Raw genomic sequence first — 19,768 nt, forward strand, 5'->3', positions numbered from 1 at the left:
GTATGAAACATAATGTGATAGCTACAGTACGTCAATGTTATCAAATTGTTCAGGAACAGGAAAAAAACTGTGGAGTGTATTAATATTTGTCAAATATATATGTTTATTCACTTTGAGTTTAATTTTTACTTATCATATATTATGTATATCTATTATCTATTATGAAGAATAATGAAACATTGTAGGGACTGAGGCTTATGAGTAAAGACCGGATTTATATTCTCTTAAAATACCTAAAATATGATGCTAATATTCTCTAAAAACCTTCAAATATTCTCATTATATTCTCTTAAAAATTTTAAATTATACTAAAATATGCAAAAATAATCAATAAACATCATTAATTGCTTTAATATGCATTTTTAAATTTTTTATTTCAACATTATTTTAATAGTGAGGTATTAATTAGGTATTGAAAGTTGAGTGTTCTAATGGAATACTATTGCACTTTACTAAGAGTTGGAAATGATAAAAAAAAAAATTGTAAATGTTCAAAAAAAATTTTCTGGGTACCGAAATATTAAAATTAAAAATAAATACAAATTGTTTCTTACAATTTACGAAATATTCCAAAATATTCTAAATGGTTTAAATATTCTCTAACCCATGAAATATTCTCAAAAATGCAAAAAAACTTTTTTCTTTGCATTCAGAATTGATCGAATTGTCCACATTTTTTACTCTCATAAGACTGCATAGACCCAGTCACAATATGTAAAAACATATAAATCCGGTCTTTAATTTTATGAGGAATATTTAATAACAAATTTAGCACTTATATGTTCATAATTATACTTATATAGTAATAGTTATGATTTATGACTTAAGAGGTTTTTATTTTGATAATATAGATACTAGTATTTGTACCACGATTAAAGATAATATATTCTATCTTTAATCATGATTTGTATGATATTATATTATTGTTAAAAGATACTGAAAAATATTATATCAAAATGTGCACAAACATACAGTGCACCAATAGAATTTTGAAAATTAATACTTACTCAAAGACCTTATACTAATAGACGGAGCATGTCTGGTCGGCAGTTTTGAGTGGTGCGGTGATGTACTATTATAATAAGTTGATATAATAAAACGTTGAAATCAAAAACCAGACAAGTTACTAGTAATACTTAATACAAGTATGAGTTTATTTATAAATCATAATTTGTTAAATTTGTTTGAGTCTTGTAAGAAATATTCATGAACCATGATATAATACGATAATTAAGTATTTATTTATGCTGTTTTAGTTTTAAACTATGTATAAACTGGTGTGGTCTAAGCACATGTGCAGAAATGTGGGTCACCACTATCAGCGTAACCTACGTTCACCGCTTACCATAGACCTTTTACATTAATATTAATAGACGGCGCAAATTAGTAGTTTCTGCTATAGTATGATATTTCTTAAACTATGGTTTCGGCAAAAACTTATAAAAAATGTTGCTTTATAAGTTTTTGGGTTTCTGCGTTAAACGGAGGCTGCACTGCAGTGCTAATGTGGATAGCACAAAACATGATACAGTGTTTGGATAGAGGGTAAATACTGGATATCCGTATAATCAATCCACATTAACGTTTTAATACTTGTCTATGGTTTTAATTTGATTTTTAATATTTTGTACAAGTGAATCTACATCACTAAATACTCGCACCACTCATACAGATGCTGTCTATTAGTATAAAAGTCCCAAGAGCCCCAAAAGTCCCGAATCATCCTTGTACCTCTATGGCAAATCAATATATTGAAATATGGGTTTTTACAGTAAAAAGTATGGAAACACTAATATCTTTTTTTCTTGATCATATTTTTTAAATATCATTAAAATTAATCAAGTAAATTAAGAGTAGTTGAATTCATAAGATTAAAAGTTAAGTTAGCAAAACAGTAATCACATGATTCAATCAATCTCAATTGAATCTTTTGTCATTCAATTAAAATTGTTATACTATAAGTACTGTAAAAAAAAACAGAATTTAAATATTTTGATTTTCCAAGGCAATACTAAGAGTAATATGAGACTTTCGGGACATACTATAATATACTCTGTCCAGCAAAAGAACCCACTGCAGACCGACGAAAATCAGTTCTTCTGCACATCCCTGTGTGATACCCTGCAAAAGTGGAATGCTGGACAGAGTATAAGGTTTATGTGACATACTTAGTTTTTCTACATAGCCAACAAATATTGATAAGATACATACCAAACAAACAATCAAACAAAATTACCTAGATCTTTTACTAAGTATAAGTTCATGCACAATTTCAACTATTAAGAGAACGCTACACAGACATTAATTGTCTACGTCTTACAAGTGAGTAACATAGCAAATCTTACGCTCAGCAGATCACATTTACCTCCGTTGGTTTAAAAATTAGAGTGAATTGACCTCTTATAAAATTTAAATGTAAGAATATTATCTAGGGCATCGCATAGGCTTTTTATTATATTTTAATTTTAAAGCAAGTTATGAGTATTTTAAAATTGTAAATTGTTTGTACATCTTAAAATACTCATAACTCGCTTTAAAATTAAAATATAACAAAAAACTTATGACATCCTAAGTAATAATCTTACATTTAAATTTTAAACTAACAAAGCTAAACGTGATCTGCTGAGCGTAACATTTGCATACATAACACATGTTACGCACTTGTAAGTCGGGACAACACATGTTATCAATATTTAAGATTTTGAATACAGAAATTGATTCTATTGATTCTTCTATGTTTAAAAACTGATTAATAAAACAATTAAGTCACAAAGTTGAGTATTTTTTCAATATTTGATAAAAAAAATGAAAATAAGATCTTTTCTACTTAAACTACAATACTAATTGATTTAAAATTAAATAAATTTATGCTAGATTTCTAATAATCTCTCTTGAACTAATAGAATACTGCATAATACTTTCATAATTACGTGATTCACACAAAGGTATTGTCAATCCTATATTAGTGATGCTTTGTTATTGCACAAATCATATGTGATAATCCAAAACAATAACTATTTCTATGCTCTATCTAGTCACAAACAAATTACAACCTAAGCGTATTAAATTCAAACCAAGATATACTTAAACCAAAGCAAACACAATTGCCACGTAGATTTGAATTACACTGGTTAAGACAAATAACTACTCAAACACAGCTTTCGACAAGTTTTCTGCATGAAAAAAAAAATAAGACATGCGCCAGGGCACCAAGTAATCCTTGGTACCAATATAAAAACACTTAGGAGTTCCTTAGTAGACTTACAACAAGATAATATGTTCTAGCACCTAGGTGTCATCCCGACTAAAAGAGGTTCACTTACACCGAAGTGCACCAGTCTTGTTATAAAATGTCTAAACTTCTAATATACATATACACCTAAATGGCTTGAAAACATACTTCAAATAAATAAATATATTAAAACTTACATTAACAATCATATCTTTATCTAGACCAGGTAACTGTAACATAAGTTCTATTACAGCTGTATTCATCATTGGGTTTACATCTACTATTAATCTTTTAGTAATTGGTTCAGACAACTAAAAGTATAATATAATTTCAACATTAAAATCAAGATGTAAAAGATATTATAGGAATGTAAATAAAATACATTCTTTAGTACCTGTTTAATCCATTTATGAGACTCTATTTGTTTCAGACTTAGTCTCTTTTCAGGCTCAATGACTAACATATGTCGTATTAAATGTTCACATGCTAATAAAAAAATAGTTATTAATAAATTATGTAAAAACAAGTCACTAGAGATAAAATTAATGGGTTTAGAATTATTGGATCATTGGGAAATTATTAAGGATATAATATAGTTAAGAATTAACATGGATGTATAAATTATATCTTAGATTTATCTTTTACTATTTCAAAAAATCAAAACATTGAATAACTAAACCAAAGAATAATGTTTAAAAAAATTATTTAAGTCTAGAAAAAAAAACATCAATTATAATGCACACTACTTAACCGTTATAACATAAAAAAAAAAATTATCAAGTATTGTACATTTTAAGAAAACAAATAAGAATAGATTTTTAAAATTGAATATTAACATGTTTTGATTATGCCAAACACTTCAATAATATAAAATATTTTAAATATTATTGATTATTTTAAAAAATTATTATATTATATCAATGATCATTTAAGTAACCGTGATTCATCAAATGGAATTATCAATTCAAAAAAGTTTTTTTAAAGATATAAGCTAATAATGTAGTGAATTTAGAATAAACATTTTATTGAAGTAACATTTAATTTAATTTAATTTTTTTAAAACACAGGCATAAATCCCTCAGAAAAGTGTGTACAATGATTCAGAATAAAATGAAATATTATTGTATTAAATATTAGATCAAATACTACTACTATAACTTTAATATTATATAAATTATTATAATGTTAATTTGTGAATTAAAAAAGATTTTATTATAATTATTTACCAGCCGACATGAAATATGGCACACGAAACATTCCAGAAAGAACATTAGCACGAAGTACTTTTAGAGTGTTTCCATCAAACGGAAGAGAACCACAAACCAATACATACAGTACTACACCCAAACTCTGCAAAAATATAATATTATGTTATCAGCTAAAATTGGTTATATGCATGGCTTTGTTAGTATGGTTGCTCATCGACCCATATTTGAAAAGTGTCTACCGAAATGAATCTCTATAATCAGTATTAAACAGTTAAGACATTGCCGCACTAGTGATTATATGTCATAGTGACTATCAAGCAACTATAATTTACATTTGAATGGTAACACTACATTTATAGTCACTATAACATAAAAGCGCTAATGCGGAAATTTCCAGCTGTTTATAGCAATTCATTTCAATAGACATTTTTCAAGATTTTTTGGACAACCATACTATCATTAATCGTGGTTATGAAAAAAATAATTAATAAATGCTAAATAAGAACAAAAAGTTGGATCAAAACATTTTGAATATTTACAAAGTTAATACAATAAATATAATTATTACCCAAATATCAGCTTTTGGTCCATCATATTCTTGCCCTTGAAATAATTCTGGTGCTGCATAAGGAGGAGAACCACACCAAGTAGAAAGTAATTTTCCTTCATAAAAATGATTGCTAAATCCAAAATCTAAATGATTTAATAAAGTTAAATAATTTTAAAAATGGACAGTAATTCATGCTTGTGTGTATTTATTATTTGTTAAATAAAAACGGTACCTGCAAGTTTGATGTTGTTATCAGCATCTAAAAGCAAATTTTCTGCTTTTAAATCTCTATGAACTATATTTTTATTATGGCAATAGCTAACAGCTTCAACAATTTGTTTAAAAATATGACAAGCAGCAGGTTCATCCATTCTTCCTTTTTTTACCAGAAAATCTAAATTGGAATTGAAATATTATATAATTAATAAATCTTATAAAATGTGCATATGAAATAGCTCATATGAATTATACATGGATCTAAAATAATTGCTTTAACCAGAGTATAAAATAACAATGTTAACATTTCATGCATTTTGATGTAGCCGGGTTCATGATTATCAAAATGATTAATTTTTCATGAAGTCAACTATCGTAAAAAATACATTTCGCGCACATTTCTTTTATAACCATATTAACCAGATAAGTAAACATTACAATTATACTTACCAAAAATTTCTCCTCCGGCAGCATATTCTGTTACCAAATAAATCATTTTTTCAGTTTCCATAACCTGCAAGTTTTAATAGCATTAGATAAGAAAATAATAAATACAACACTATACTGATTAATAGGGAACGGATTTTATTGTAAATACATATTTTTATTGGAATGAGATATTTTAAATCTAATAAAAAGTGTGAACGATTTAGATCATTTTAATTCTAAATTTATTTTACATATTTTAGTATTTTTTTTCATTTATTGTAGTTTTATAGTTATAGTTATAGTTTTATAGTTATTTAAGTTTTCAGTAGTATTCATAGTCGCATGCACAACTACCTAGTTTCTAATTTTTAAAATGAAAAATTGTGAAATCGAAATCGAATTTTTATTTAAAAGAGTTTCCTAACAAGACATTTAAAAGTGACAAAAAAATCTTATTTTGTTTGTGTTGTTAAAAGGCAGTATCAAAAAATCAGCGTTTTACAGTTACTCAGCATTTATCTACATCGAAGCACCAACAAAATAGAGATCGTAATTTTTTTGGTTGAATTCAGAGCCATCTACGTCTTCCAATAAATTGACAGCTTTTAAGGGGATTCGATACCGTGATTTTCTATTTTTGTCTAACACACGCGCGACATATAGTATTTTAGACGTGTTTTTTGCTAAAGATACCAATTGATCTAATGAAGCGATAAGAATTTTAAAAACAAATTTAAATTCGCTGTCGTCTACTTAAAATCGAGTTTCCCACAATTTTAATTTTTTGATTTTAACTTCTTCGAAAATTGAAATAGAACAATTTTTAAATAATCTTTTTTAATATGACATTTTTAGGAATTAGGGGTATAATATCAAAAATGTGGAAAAGTCAATTTCAAGTAGACCTGGCGACAAATTCAAATCTATTTTCAGAATTCTTATCGCTTCATTAGATCAATTGAAATTTTTGGCAAAAAAACACGTCTAAAATACTGTCACGCGTGTGTTAGACAAAATCAGAAAACCATGGTATCAAATCCCCTTAAGAGGACGTCGCACCCGCACATGTTGTCTCCGTCTTACACGTGTACGACATAGGAAATTTTACGCTCAGCAGATCACGTTTAGCACTGTTAATTTTAAAATTAGGGTGAATTGACGTCTGATAAAATTTAAAATTAAGAATGTTATCTAGGGCATCTCGTCGGCTTTTTGTTAAATTTTAATTTGAAATCGAGTTATGAGCATTAAAAGATGTATAAACAACAATTTACAATTTTAAAATACTCATAATTCACTTTAAAACTGAAATATAACAAAAAGCCGATGACCTGCTCTAGATAACATTCTTAACTTTAAATTTTATCAAAGGTCAATTCACTCTGATTTTAAAATTAACTGTGCTAAACGTGATCTGTTGAGCGTAAAATTTGCTATGTCGTACACGTGTAAGACGGAGACAACGTGTGCGGGTGCGACGTCCTCTTAATATCAATTTATGTCGTGTGTTGATTTGCGGGGATATTTCAATTTTCAAGCTAAAAATCGAGAATTCACAAATTATTTAGAGAAATATACCAGACAACAAACGAAAGTACTATCCAAAAGAATTATGTTAATATAATTTAAGAGGAAACATTAAAATCAATAAGAGAGTTTATTCGAGATGGACCAATGGGTTTCAATTGATGAATCAACAGATGCAGAGGGCAGGTATATTGGTAATGCAATCATCAGCAAACTATGTTCTGAGCCTACTAAATCATTTCTTTTAAATTGTGTGCAGTTAGAAAAATGCAATAATAAAACTTTTGCTAAATTATTTAATGATTCTATGAACTTATTATGGTGTAAAATATGAAAATGTATTTTTATTTTTGACCGATGCTTCAACCCTATATGGTTAAAGCCGGTAGTATTTTGATAGCATTTTCCCCTAAACTGGTTCATAAGACATGTTTTGTGCATGGTTTTCATTGTGTTTCAGAAATAATAAGATATAATTATTCCAAAGTTGATCAATTAATAGCGACTCTTAAAAAAATATTCTTAAAAGCGCCAAAACAAGTTGTGTTTCAAAATTTAAAGAAATATATCCAGATTTTAATTTACCTATTATAACAAGATGGGATGCATGGCTTGAAGCCATCCAATACTATTGCGATCATTTTGACAAATTAAAAATGTTATTTCAAATTTCGATACTGAATTGGCCGCAGCTATTGAAAAAGCGAATTCACTGATGTAAAATATCAATTTAAAAAACAACAGAACATACATTAATGCAAATTTTTGTTTTTTAAATCAGATAATTATACAATTGGAAACTAAAAACATGTCTTTGATAGAAAGTATTAGCATTGTAGAAAAATCTGCAGATAAATTAGAAAAACTCAAGGGCACATGGAAGAAATAGTCAAAAACAATTTTTCAAACATAATTGAAAAAAATTCTGGATTTTAAACTATTAAAATCATCAGAGATATTTTAACTGGTGAAAATCAACAAGGATCTTTGGACATTGAATTCACTCCTTCTGATATAGTTAACATAACATGCATTACGCCCTTATCACATCTGTTGACGTAGAACGGTCTTTTTGTCAATACTTCAGTAATCCCCGAACAAATCGTCGCAATTTTTCATTTGCAGAGCTTCAACAATATGTTTTTCTCATTGCTTTGTTTTGGAATAATACTCATAGTTTTATATACCTACATCGTTTGTGTTACTTTTATTTATAAAAGATTTTTTTTTTGTAATTTTCAATACTAATACATTTTTTTGATATTTATATATATTTTTTTTTTTTACATATCGCCCGCCGTAGCAAAGAAGGTTTTTTTTTTTTTTGAAGTTCTCATAACTTTTTTTGTGTAGTTCCCGCGAAACTGATAGTAACATAAAACAATCAAAGAAGTTCTATACAATAAAATGCTATACAATAAAACTATACAAAAATAGTTATGACAACTTGAAAAAAAAAAATTTTGTAAAAACAGAGGTACGACCTTCTTTGCTGCAGTGGGCTATATTTATGTACATATTTTGATTTTTTTATTACAATAAACTCCGTTTTATGCTGATTAATATTTTATAAATTAAAATATATACAACAAAAAAGATAAGATTTAGATACTATATTTATATATTTTAAATATAAAAATTGTTTGATTAGTCTCATTGATCAATATGAATTTATCATTGACCAATTTTTGACTATACCACTCAACAGACAATTATATCTGAATACTACTTCCACAAATAAAGGGTTCAAATTTTTTATAAGACGAAATACAAAAAAAAGTAATATAACTACTGCAGTAGTTTTTAAATATACTAACGAAATAATAAGAATTTTAAATTGAATTATTAATAAAAACTATATTATATACCTACCTAACTAGCTGAGTAAGAAACTACTTTAGATTTCATTTGTTTAAAATTGTAAAATACTACATAAATATAATTGGCCTGGAGTCTTAAGCTAATAATTATGCACTAATTTGATCATGACACGGATGTTGTGCACATTCGACATTTTTTTCTACTGTTCCGATTTATTGTTAAGCAAGTTTTGGATGGTTTCATATAAATACAATTTTAAATCTAAAATTTTAAAGTGCAATTTTTCAATATTATTGCTATTTTGTACTCATTTATAAAACTATTTTGAATTTTATTTTGGTTTTCACTTATTGGCTACAAATTGAAGAATGTATGAATATGAACATTTAAAACACACACTTTTAGACCAATTCAATGTTTATGCGAGTTTGGTTTCCTTATTCTGGTTTTCACAAGGCTAGGTGTATAGCGTAGACACAGTTACATAGTATCGTTAAGGCATGACTGCATGTTAACATTATAAGACATATATGTTCTTTATCAGCTGATTATTGTCTACCGTGTAAATAATAAACAATATTATCATTGATAATATGAAAAATATTTTATTCTTAAGATACTATAGGTTAGCTACAGCTGGTAAAGCTGTAAAAATTTTAATGAAAAAAAATGCTGTCATATTGTATAAAAGTGTAAATATTTAAATTTAATAATTCGCCTGGTTGAATCCTCAAAAACACCTCAGTTAAACCACCAGATGTTTAATAAAAGTGTAAAATAATAATAACAACCAAATTTAGTATGAAATTTTGAACTAAATTTAAAATATATTATATATTCCATTCATATGCTAATAATATGTACCTATTTATTTGACATTATGAAACAAAGTTCAATATGATGTAGTACTTTGATAATGTATAGTTGTATAGTTGTTTAGAACAATATTATGTGTCTGATTTTCATTAACAGTTCAAAAAATACAATACTAAAACCCTGACTTTTTTCTTATGATAGTTATAATAAATAAAATACACAATTAAAAATATTTAAATATTAGATAAAACAACTTTATGCTTTTTTTAAATGTATTCTAACAGTTAAACTAGGTTACAATAAAATCATGTATTATACATTCCACTTTTAAAAAAAATAAAAAATAAAATAAAACAATCAATACCTGAAATAATCTCACTATATGTGGATGATTAAGTTTTGACATAATTTGAATTTCCCTAAATATTTTTTTCAAATTATCCTCATTTAATTGTGTCTTGTCAATTATTTTAATGGCAACCTGAAACAAAAAAATATTTAAAAAATAAATAGCCAGATTAGTAATTAACAAAAAAAAATGTATACATTTATATAAAACTCATATTAGCGAGTAAAATCTTAATAAATAAAATTTTGTAAAAATGCAAAAAATTGCCAAATAAATTTTTCTTTTCTCCTTCAAAAGCGAGTTCAAAAGTATGTTACGGATTTGTGACCAGATGTGCATCGTACAGCAAACTCAGAAAAAAAATGAAAAGTGCATCAAGATCCCTGCCATAGTAATGATATATTATAGCTCTCAAATACTAAATTTTTATTATTGTAAATGCCAGTAACTACCTATTCTTTTTACATACCAAAAAAAAAAAATAAATATGTATTGCCTACATAGTCAAGTTTTTTCATTATTTTCAGATAGTAAAAATCAAAATAATAATGATAATATAACATGTTTGTATTTTTGTGTTTTAATTTGATGCTCACTTTGAAGAGTTGGCAATATAAATTGTGGATTAATGTCTTGAAATCGATTAAATAGTGTTGTCAATTAATACATTAGCATAATCTATCCATAGCATATTTATTCATGTTAATATAGGAAAAAAGTTAAATAATGATAAATAAATAATTGAACTCAAATTAAATTTAACTGTTGGGTCAATTTGTGATATTTATCTATACACAATTAAAAGTTCAAAACTATAATAATCTGTATATGTTTTGCGTACGTTATGACCAGTTAGCCATCTAATTCCATGTTAACTTGACATGCTCTTAAGAGGATGTCAGCTCTGTTTGTTTTCTCTCTCTGGCCCACAAACAACATAGACAAAATATTATATTGTGTATAGTAAATGATAAAATTAACATTTGGTGAAAATTTCAATTAAGTTTAGAATTACAATAAAATAAGGAATTGTTCTATGAGAATTTGTTAATTTACGGCTTTATATCCAATGTCTAACTTCAAATTTTTTGATAAATGTAGGAAAACATATGGGAAATCTTGTATTAAATTTCAAATTTTAGATATACATGGACAATGTTTTATGAACTTGTAACTTAAAATATGTTGTAAATGTTCGTGATTTTGATGAATTTTGTCAAATTTCCAACTTTAGAAGTTTTTATTTTTTATGAGTGTTTGAACTTATAATTTTTACGATATTTGATATTCAGCGGTAAATTATCGAGTTTCCATTAATCGATTTTTGATATTTTGTTGTAGGTACATATTTCCAAAAAGAATAACTGTGTACTCTTGAAATGTTCACCAAATATTCATACTAGCATTTTCCATACATAGTAATGTTTTTAATCTATTTTGACTCTTTTTGAGCTATGATAATTTTTCAAAAGTTCTGAATTACTATTCAGTCAGAAATAATAGTTTTTTTTCCATTGCTAATATTAGATGGACTTCTATTATATAATTTGTCAAAAGCTAATTTAATCATTTTAATCCTCTTAGTTGTGATATTTTCAGAAATATCTTAGTTTTATTTATTTTTTCAATATTTACTTTAGGGGATGTTAGTGCACTGTTTGTTTTCTCTCTCTGGCCCACGCACAACATAAGCAAAATTAATTTACGCAGAATCATTTTTTAAATTTTTTTGAGTTATCTTAGAGTAAAATCACCCATTACAAAAATGATAAAGAATAATATTTTTGAGGTTATAATTTGTCTAAATATTGTCTCTAAACAATGTAAACATAATTTTAGATTTTGAGCGGAATGAGGGATCAAGTAATTTTATCGTGGTGTTAATTTTTTTATCCAGTATACAAAATTTCTCCCTGAAGGGAGTGCTTTAATTTCAACATATCGTATCTTATCTTTTAGCAAATTGGATCAAGATGGTACTTTAGAGAGGTCATTTTTCAATTTTCTTAATAGTTATTTAATTCCACAGGAAAAACCACCAACAAATTACAAAAAACCACTAAAAAAGGGATTTTAATTTCTAACACTTTGTATATCAACATAGAAACTAATGAAAATGAAAATAAAAAAACAATTTTAGTTATTTTTTTGTAATTTATAGTATTAATAATTAAACTTACAGGCTATAATAAAATATAATAACAATATTATAAAATATCTAAATTGACAAACCGTCTCCGCTCAGAATTGTTTTTCGTATACAATGATATGATATCATTGAATTCAAATTGAAATATAAAACCGATATGTCATAACCTCAAAAATATTATCCTTTATAATTTTTGTAATAGGTGATTTTACTTTAAGATTACTTAATAATCATAAAAAAAAACAATTTTAGGTGAGAGCGTTTTATCTGTTACATGAGGGTTCGATGGAAAAAACAACTAATGCACATATTCTTAACTTTTTGAGAAAATGTTAAATATTGAAATGAGGTAATAATACTTTTTAACTATTTTATTTAAAAAGACAGAAATAATGCATTTTGATTTTAAAAATGTGTTAATAGAATATGTATATTGTTATTAGGTGATTTATAAATATTTTTCCATATAAATACAAATAAGATTTTAGATCAAAATATTGTTTTAAAAATAAATTGTAAATAGTGATATTTTTGCAGAAGTCAACGATGAATTATGCAAAATAATTAAAATTTAAAATTAAGAGATAATATTACAAATAATGATTTTGCCAAATGAAATTGTTCTTAATCATTAAATTAAACTATTATTTTATCTAATACTTTAAATGGAATGAAGAGGTCAGCATCTTCATGATTTTTTTTTTTATTATTATCGTTATGAAACCAAATGTAATACCAAGTACAAGTAAACATTTACGGGATTATATTTATGCAATTCTTCTAACAATAAATATTATTTATCTATTGTGTATAATTGGATATATTGTAGTAAACATTAAATATACAATGTTGTGTTATTGTATACGTCATATATTTAATGTTATACTTTTTGTAAAAAACTATATTGGAAAACAATAGATATTTATATAAGATTATGATAATTGATAACAAACATTCTAAAAGAAAAAAAAATAATATTTAATCTTAATTTGGTAGGTTTAAAAAATAAAAAAAATAAATGTTTAGTCTTAATATTATAAGTATGAAACAACTCTAGAAACAACTTAATATAATAAACTAATGCTGTGAATTAATATTCATAATTGTATATAATATTTAAAAAGTCATTATATAAATATATAAACAAATAATCCAATTAGTTTTGTAATAAATGACACAAATTTAACTTCTTCCACATAAATTGACATAAATATATACATTTATGTATGATACCATTTACAAAAATTATTATGAATATGTCAAATTAATTTCATTATTAAATTTAATAGTACCTAGGTACCTAATCTTTTATATATATATATATTGGACCATGCAGTTAAAGTGAATGACTGTCGAGAATCATCATAACTATAATGAAACATTTGAAATTTAATTGTACAAACAAATTAAGGCATAGATGATTAAATAAACAAAATTATCCTATTGGATAGCCTATTTATTTTAAGTTAATTTAAATTTTGGTTTCTTAGGTACTAGGCACTACTTAATTGCAATTAAGCACTTACTTTAATTTATAAAAAAGTTGTAATACCTACCTATTACAATATAATGCATAACTTTATTGTTAGGAATATTTTTTTTCAATTTTTTAATTGCTCAAGCTAAATTTTGAACTAGTAATTATAAATGTCGATTAATTAAAATTTATAAGTTCTTAATGCAAAAATAGAAAACTCATTTTTTCCAATACTCATACAAAATCAAATGCTAAGGTCAGTAGTTTGATAAAAAAAAAATAAAACCAAAGGTTAAGGTAATCCAAACGTAATCATCTAATAATCAAACTAAAAAATAGTCTACCTACATATCTATTGCACAAAAGAAAAATACTACAATATTGTATTTAAACAATAAAAAAATAAATATGTATTGCTAGCAGTAAATAAATAACAGTATTGCTGTAAGTACTTAGAGCTGAATACAATTTATAACAATATTATTACACTAAATTATAATCATGATTATTAAATATAAAATAAAATATATTATTACTATGACTCCAGAATAGTTTTATAAGGCTCAAAATAAAAATTACTTTGAAAATTTATTATTTAAAAAAAAATATTCTTCAAATACAACAATTATTTTTGCATAAGTTATCAGAATTGCACAAAGATATCTTTTATATGAACTCTTACATTATTTTATAATATATAGCTTATAAGGGATAATTTACAAAATAAATTAATGCAATGTTAGAGGCCTTATATTAAACATACAGATTTTGCATATTAATCAAATCTTATCAGATGTTACCATAACTAGTGAGATATAAAGTTGATTAAGATTACAACTAGGTATTACTATATGTTTGCATATTTTAATCTTTGATTTTTTTGCCCATTTTATAAAAAAATACTATACTGTATGGTTACACACATATTTCTTTGAATACGAATCATCAAATGGATACTTTAGGTAGTACAAGTTAACAAATAATAATATATTTTGTTTCATTACTATTTTCATTATCATTTTATTCATACAAATATACAATACCTACACATTCCTTTAGATTTTTCTATCAATAAAATATAAACATTTTTCAATATATTTTGTTTTAGAATATATTTGATTAAAAAAATATATAATACCTACATTATCATCATGAGTTAAAAATTAGTCTTAAAAATTAGTTTAACTGTATGACAGGAATAGTTCAAGTTATTTGTAACACTATTTAAATCAGGTATGCATTGATTAATTAAAAAAGTGATTTGATTATGATGGATATATTATCTAAATAAAGTGTTAAATATCCATATAAGAGGCCATATGAAAAATAAGAAACTCATATTATATCTACTGTATTATGAGGAAATTCCTCGGGAAATTCAATTGCTAGTATTATAATTAAATTTTTTTCCATTCATTGTCTACAAAAATTATTTTATATTTGACATACAATGTAATTTATAGAATACAATATTTTCAATAAGAATGTGGTTAAAAATTATTCATAAAGTAAAAAAAAGTTTGGTTTCGATTTTATTATAGTTATATAGTTCAGTTATACACCAAGGCGTAATCAGAATATAGGTATATTTAACATACTCGAATAATTAAAAGAAAAGGTACAATTTATTACACTTATATATAGGTTCCTTAGGTACCTATCAGCTATATAGTTTGATTAAATTTGGCTAAATAATTCAATTTTTAAGTGGATACCTTTTAAATACCTAATAAATTCTGGATAATATGCTAGTTTTTACATTAGACTCAACGTAAAATTATAAAGTTACTTAATTAACTAAACATTATTAAAAATAAAAGTATAGATAGGTATTAAACTATAGGAAAAATAAATAGATAGATAATGTACTCATTAAAACCTTATAAATAACAATTTTGTTTTTAATAAAAATCAATTTTTTTTAGAGCCAGAAATAAAGATATAGGTAATAGAATCCAAAATTAGTATAAAATGAATAGACATGCATTGCCTAATGACATTAGTAATTCTTAAAATCTATTGAACAATTAAAATATAATACCCATGTCATAACTCTGATCAATATCTATTGTAATATTAAAAAATATTTAACCCACCAAGTGTTTCAAATTGTAAATATGACCATCTATAAAATATATGCTTATGTTGATACTATGATTAATACAAAGTACCTATGCTTAATTTAGAATATTTTATTTTTGTGTCTGGACAGTTTTTCTTGTAGAAAAAACGCTTCGCTTTCGCTCTTTATCTATTTAAAATTAAGTAATAGACGAGGTAATAAATATATTTAATTCTTAAGTTTTTAAAATGCAATTAAGTAGGTACGTATTTGACTAAAATATTATAAGCAAAATTATTTGGTTCATAAATTTAATTACTAATTGTGATCAATATTATGAAATATTAGACATTTTAATATTTTAATTATAATAGGTACATTAAATAACTGAGTTGTTTTATATATATAAAAATAAAATAATTTAACAAATTATAAAAGTATGTAGTTAGGCTCTTAGCCAAGAAATAATTTAATTTCACTAACCTTACCATTATTATATTGTTACAATATGTTACATATGTGATTATTATTAAATAATAATGATAATAATAAAACACTCAGAAATCAAATTGTACTAAGTAGGTAAATTGTATTTATTACAATTAGGTATATGATTTATGAGTTAAATTACCTTTTTAGCATTATCTATGTAGTAGGTAATTATCATATTAATAAAACATTAATGGGATATAATATTTGGTATATTATATATTTTTTTGGTACATATAAAGTTATATAATATACTTATATAGTTAAATGAACTAAATATAATAGGTATATAATTATGTTATAGGTAAAAAAATAATTTTAAAGTAACAATCACTAAATTGTATTCAATGATAGTTAATTTAGCATTGAAAACTTAATTATTTTAAGGATAAATATTAAAAAGGTATATATGTACATAATAATTTACAAATGTATAAAAATTATTTAAAAATCATTATAAAAATAAATGCTTAACATTGATTCTAGTAGCAGGAATTTGAATTTGAATTAAATATAGTGCGGTTGTAAACAAAAATAATTTTAAAAGGTATTTGTAAAAAATTTTTGTTTTGAAGATTTAAAACAATTCACAATGTACCTATAATCTACTTTTTATTCAAAATAAAATCAGTTTAGTTTTTAAGAGGTAGGTTAAATATGTAAAAAATAGTAGGAACTCCTAAAGTGTACCTACTTAAGGGTTATTATAGAAATTAATATAGAACACAACTAAATTATTTTTTTTTCATTTTAAATAATATGAAAGGTAATATTAACTGAATCAGAACTGATTTAACTTTGAAGATTCCAGTTTTTAAACACTGAACATTTTTTATTTATAAGCATACTTATGAGGTTACTTATACAGATAAACTTTTTTTTTTGTTAACATAAAACATTAAACATTAACATAGGACTTTAAATATATCTATGTATATAGGTACATTTAAAGGTATTAATAACAAAAAAAAAAAAAAAATGGATTATATTAGGTATGTATAATATATACTGATAAGTATTTTTTTCATGTATTTATTTACATAAAATTTAAAATTTAATTTCATAGATAAAATTGAGGTGAGAACATAAACATCAGTCACAACTGTCATATTTTCTAACATTTAAACATTTCAAGTAGGTAGGAAAATGTGGAGATAAAATAATTGTACCTACCTACTTATCCAACTATAAATGTCAAATGATAACTGCCAATTTTATGCACAATTTTATACACATAGGTACTTACCAATTTATTTTTTAGGAATATAGGTATATAACACTTACCTTGGAGTTTGTGACAACATGTTTGGCCAGCTTGACAACAGCGAAGTTGCCTTTGCCAATGGTCTTTTCCAGCTCATAGTATCCAACACGGACCAGACGGTTGACCAATGGGTTGTTGTGTCCGGCTGATGGATGTGGTGGCACACGAGCCATGGTGTTTGCATAGCTTAACTAAAGATACCTAGGTTTATTTACGATTTGTTGACTATCGTCGACAGATTTATTGCTATTTAACGTCCGGACGGAGTGTCAGCCAACCTATACCACAACTACATGGCCGTGTAACGAGTAACAGCGGTAACAACAATAGCAGCGAACGTAATATAACGACGTTGGCACGGACAAGACGTCGATGGTAACGACCACTTACTGTAGTCTGTAGTGGCGGTAACCGTCACCATACCGGACTCGACCTTTTGGGCAACTGAGTAACTGACGGCGGCGCGCGCGACACCGTGTGGACGACAAGTTGTCGGGCTTTCGTCGGCGGTGGGTGGGTGGGTTGGTGGGCGGTTGGGCGGTCGGCAGGAGGGCCGGGGGAGGGGACGACGAGGGCGCTCGTCAGACTTTGGTTTTACGCGGGCCCGCCGAGGGCTTACATAATATTTATATTATAATATTAATATCGTCGACGAGAGAACTACAACAGCGGCTGCGAATTACACAACTACAATACCTATTCCAACCAAATTGTGTCGCCGTTAATAATAATGAATAATAATAATAATAATAATAATAATAATGTTACAATAACGATACGCGATTTCTGCTGTGGTTGCGAATTTTTTGTTAATGTTTTTTTTTCTCTATTCTCACTGATTGTTTTTCATGCGCGCAATATTAATCAGACGGTGTGCATTCCCCGAGCCAACAACGAATGAAAACAAAAACACTCGTCGGCCGTCGCACTCGACAGTATTATTATTATTATTATTATTATTATTATTATTTGTGTTTGTTATTAATTATTATGTACAATAATAAAATATAATATTATTATGATACTGCATTACACATATAATAATATGACATGTACAGATTATCATAAAATATAAATCATAGGTATAGAAAGGTGTTATTGTGGTGCCGTCCTGCGAATGTTTAATAATCGGATGCAATGCACGACATGCAAAGTCGGTGGGCGGCGAACGGCTGAGACCTCGTCCTCGGTTAAAGTTTATTTTTTTATCGTCGTCTCCGACGGTCACTCGAGTAGTCGAGTTCGAGTCAGTATGGCCAAGCCCGTCACTGTCAAACGAGATATATTTTTATTATTTTTCATTCTCTCATTCTTTCCCGCTCCCACATCCAACCAGGGAACGGCTCGTCATTTCTCTCTCACTCCCTCTTGCCCATGACTCCGAATAAACAGAGATAAAATTCAAATACCCGAGATGTCGTCGTCGTCGCGCGTTCAAAGTCGGCAATATGACAATCATTTTAATATTGCGACAACGACGCGTTTTCGGTACACGTGCACGCGCACATCGCAATGTCGTGTCCTATAATAAATTCAAGTATGAAGTAATTCAACTCGTACGATGATCGAGTATGTAGGGGGGGTGGGGAGTAGACGAAAACTATGCCATACGTCGACGTAATCTGTAAAACAAAAACATGATAATTATGGCTGGTTGAAGCAGTGGCAGGTGGTGGTAGTGGTGGCGACGGCAGCGGTCGACGCGTCGTCGGTGAAAACCACGATTTAAGATAATATCTTAAGCTGGGAACAAACAAAATCCAACTCCGCAGTCCACACCCGCGCAACACCTCCGATTATACCATGGTTGATGCACGGTATAATTGCAGTGGTAATGAACGGCGTCGTGATGCGTCGTCGGTGGTGACGTGACGTCCCCGTCGACCGGCACAGATACCTACCATGATAAAACAACAAGGTATGATGGCAACGAACTGAATACCGTCAGAGTTTGCGCAGTTCATTGTATCCAGTTCGCCTCATAATGCACTATGTATATATATATTGATGATGACAACCAATGAAAAGCGAGGAACTAGATACAGTTTTATATGATGATCGGCAGGGTAAGGGGTATGCGTATCATAAAGTAGTAACCACCATACCATGTTTTGTATCATGGCGGCAACATCGTGCAACAACTGTTATCATCACGGGCGGCGGACGTCGTGTGCACAAT

At 26.8% G+C, this 19,768-nt stretch overlaps 1 protein-coding gene across 4 annotated transcripts in view; it reads right to left on the minus strand.

Moving 5' to 3' along the window:
• Nucleotides 1-19,662, minus strand: part of LOC132933678 (serine/threonine-protein kinase SIK3-like) — a 30,561-nt gene extending 10,899 nt beyond the window's left edge. For all 4 annotated transcript variants that reach the window (XM_060999959.1, XM_060999957.1, XM_060999958.1 and 1 more), the window contains exons 1-8: nt 17,610-19,662; nt 10,164-10,280; nt 5,657-5,720; nt 5,223-5,384; nt 5,009-5,133; nt 4,459-4,582; nt 3,627-3,718; nt 3,430-3,543 (exon numbers count right to left, since the gene is read on the minus strand). In XM_060999959.1, coding sequence (XP_060855942.1) covers nt 3,430-3,543; nt 3,627-3,718; nt 4,459-4,582; nt 5,009-5,133; nt 5,223-5,384; nt 5,657-5,720; nt 10,164-10,280; nt 17,610-17,762 — 951 coding nt within the window. In that variant the 5' untranslated portion in view covers nt 17,763-19,662. The remainder of the gene's footprint in view (nt 1-3,429; nt 3,544-3,626; nt 3,719-4,458; nt 4,583-5,008; nt 5,134-5,222; nt 5,385-5,656; nt 5,721-10,163; nt 10,281-17,609) is intronic.
• Nucleotides 19,663-19,768: the final 106 nt, after the last annotated feature.

Source organism: Metopolophium dirhodum, chromosome 1 (genome assembly GCF_019925205.1).
Source record: "Metopolophium dirhodum isolate CAU chromosome 1, ASM1992520v1, whole genome shotgun sequence".
NCBI lineage: Eukaryota > Metazoa > Arthropoda > Insecta > Hemiptera > Aphididae > Metopolophium > Metopolophium dirhodum.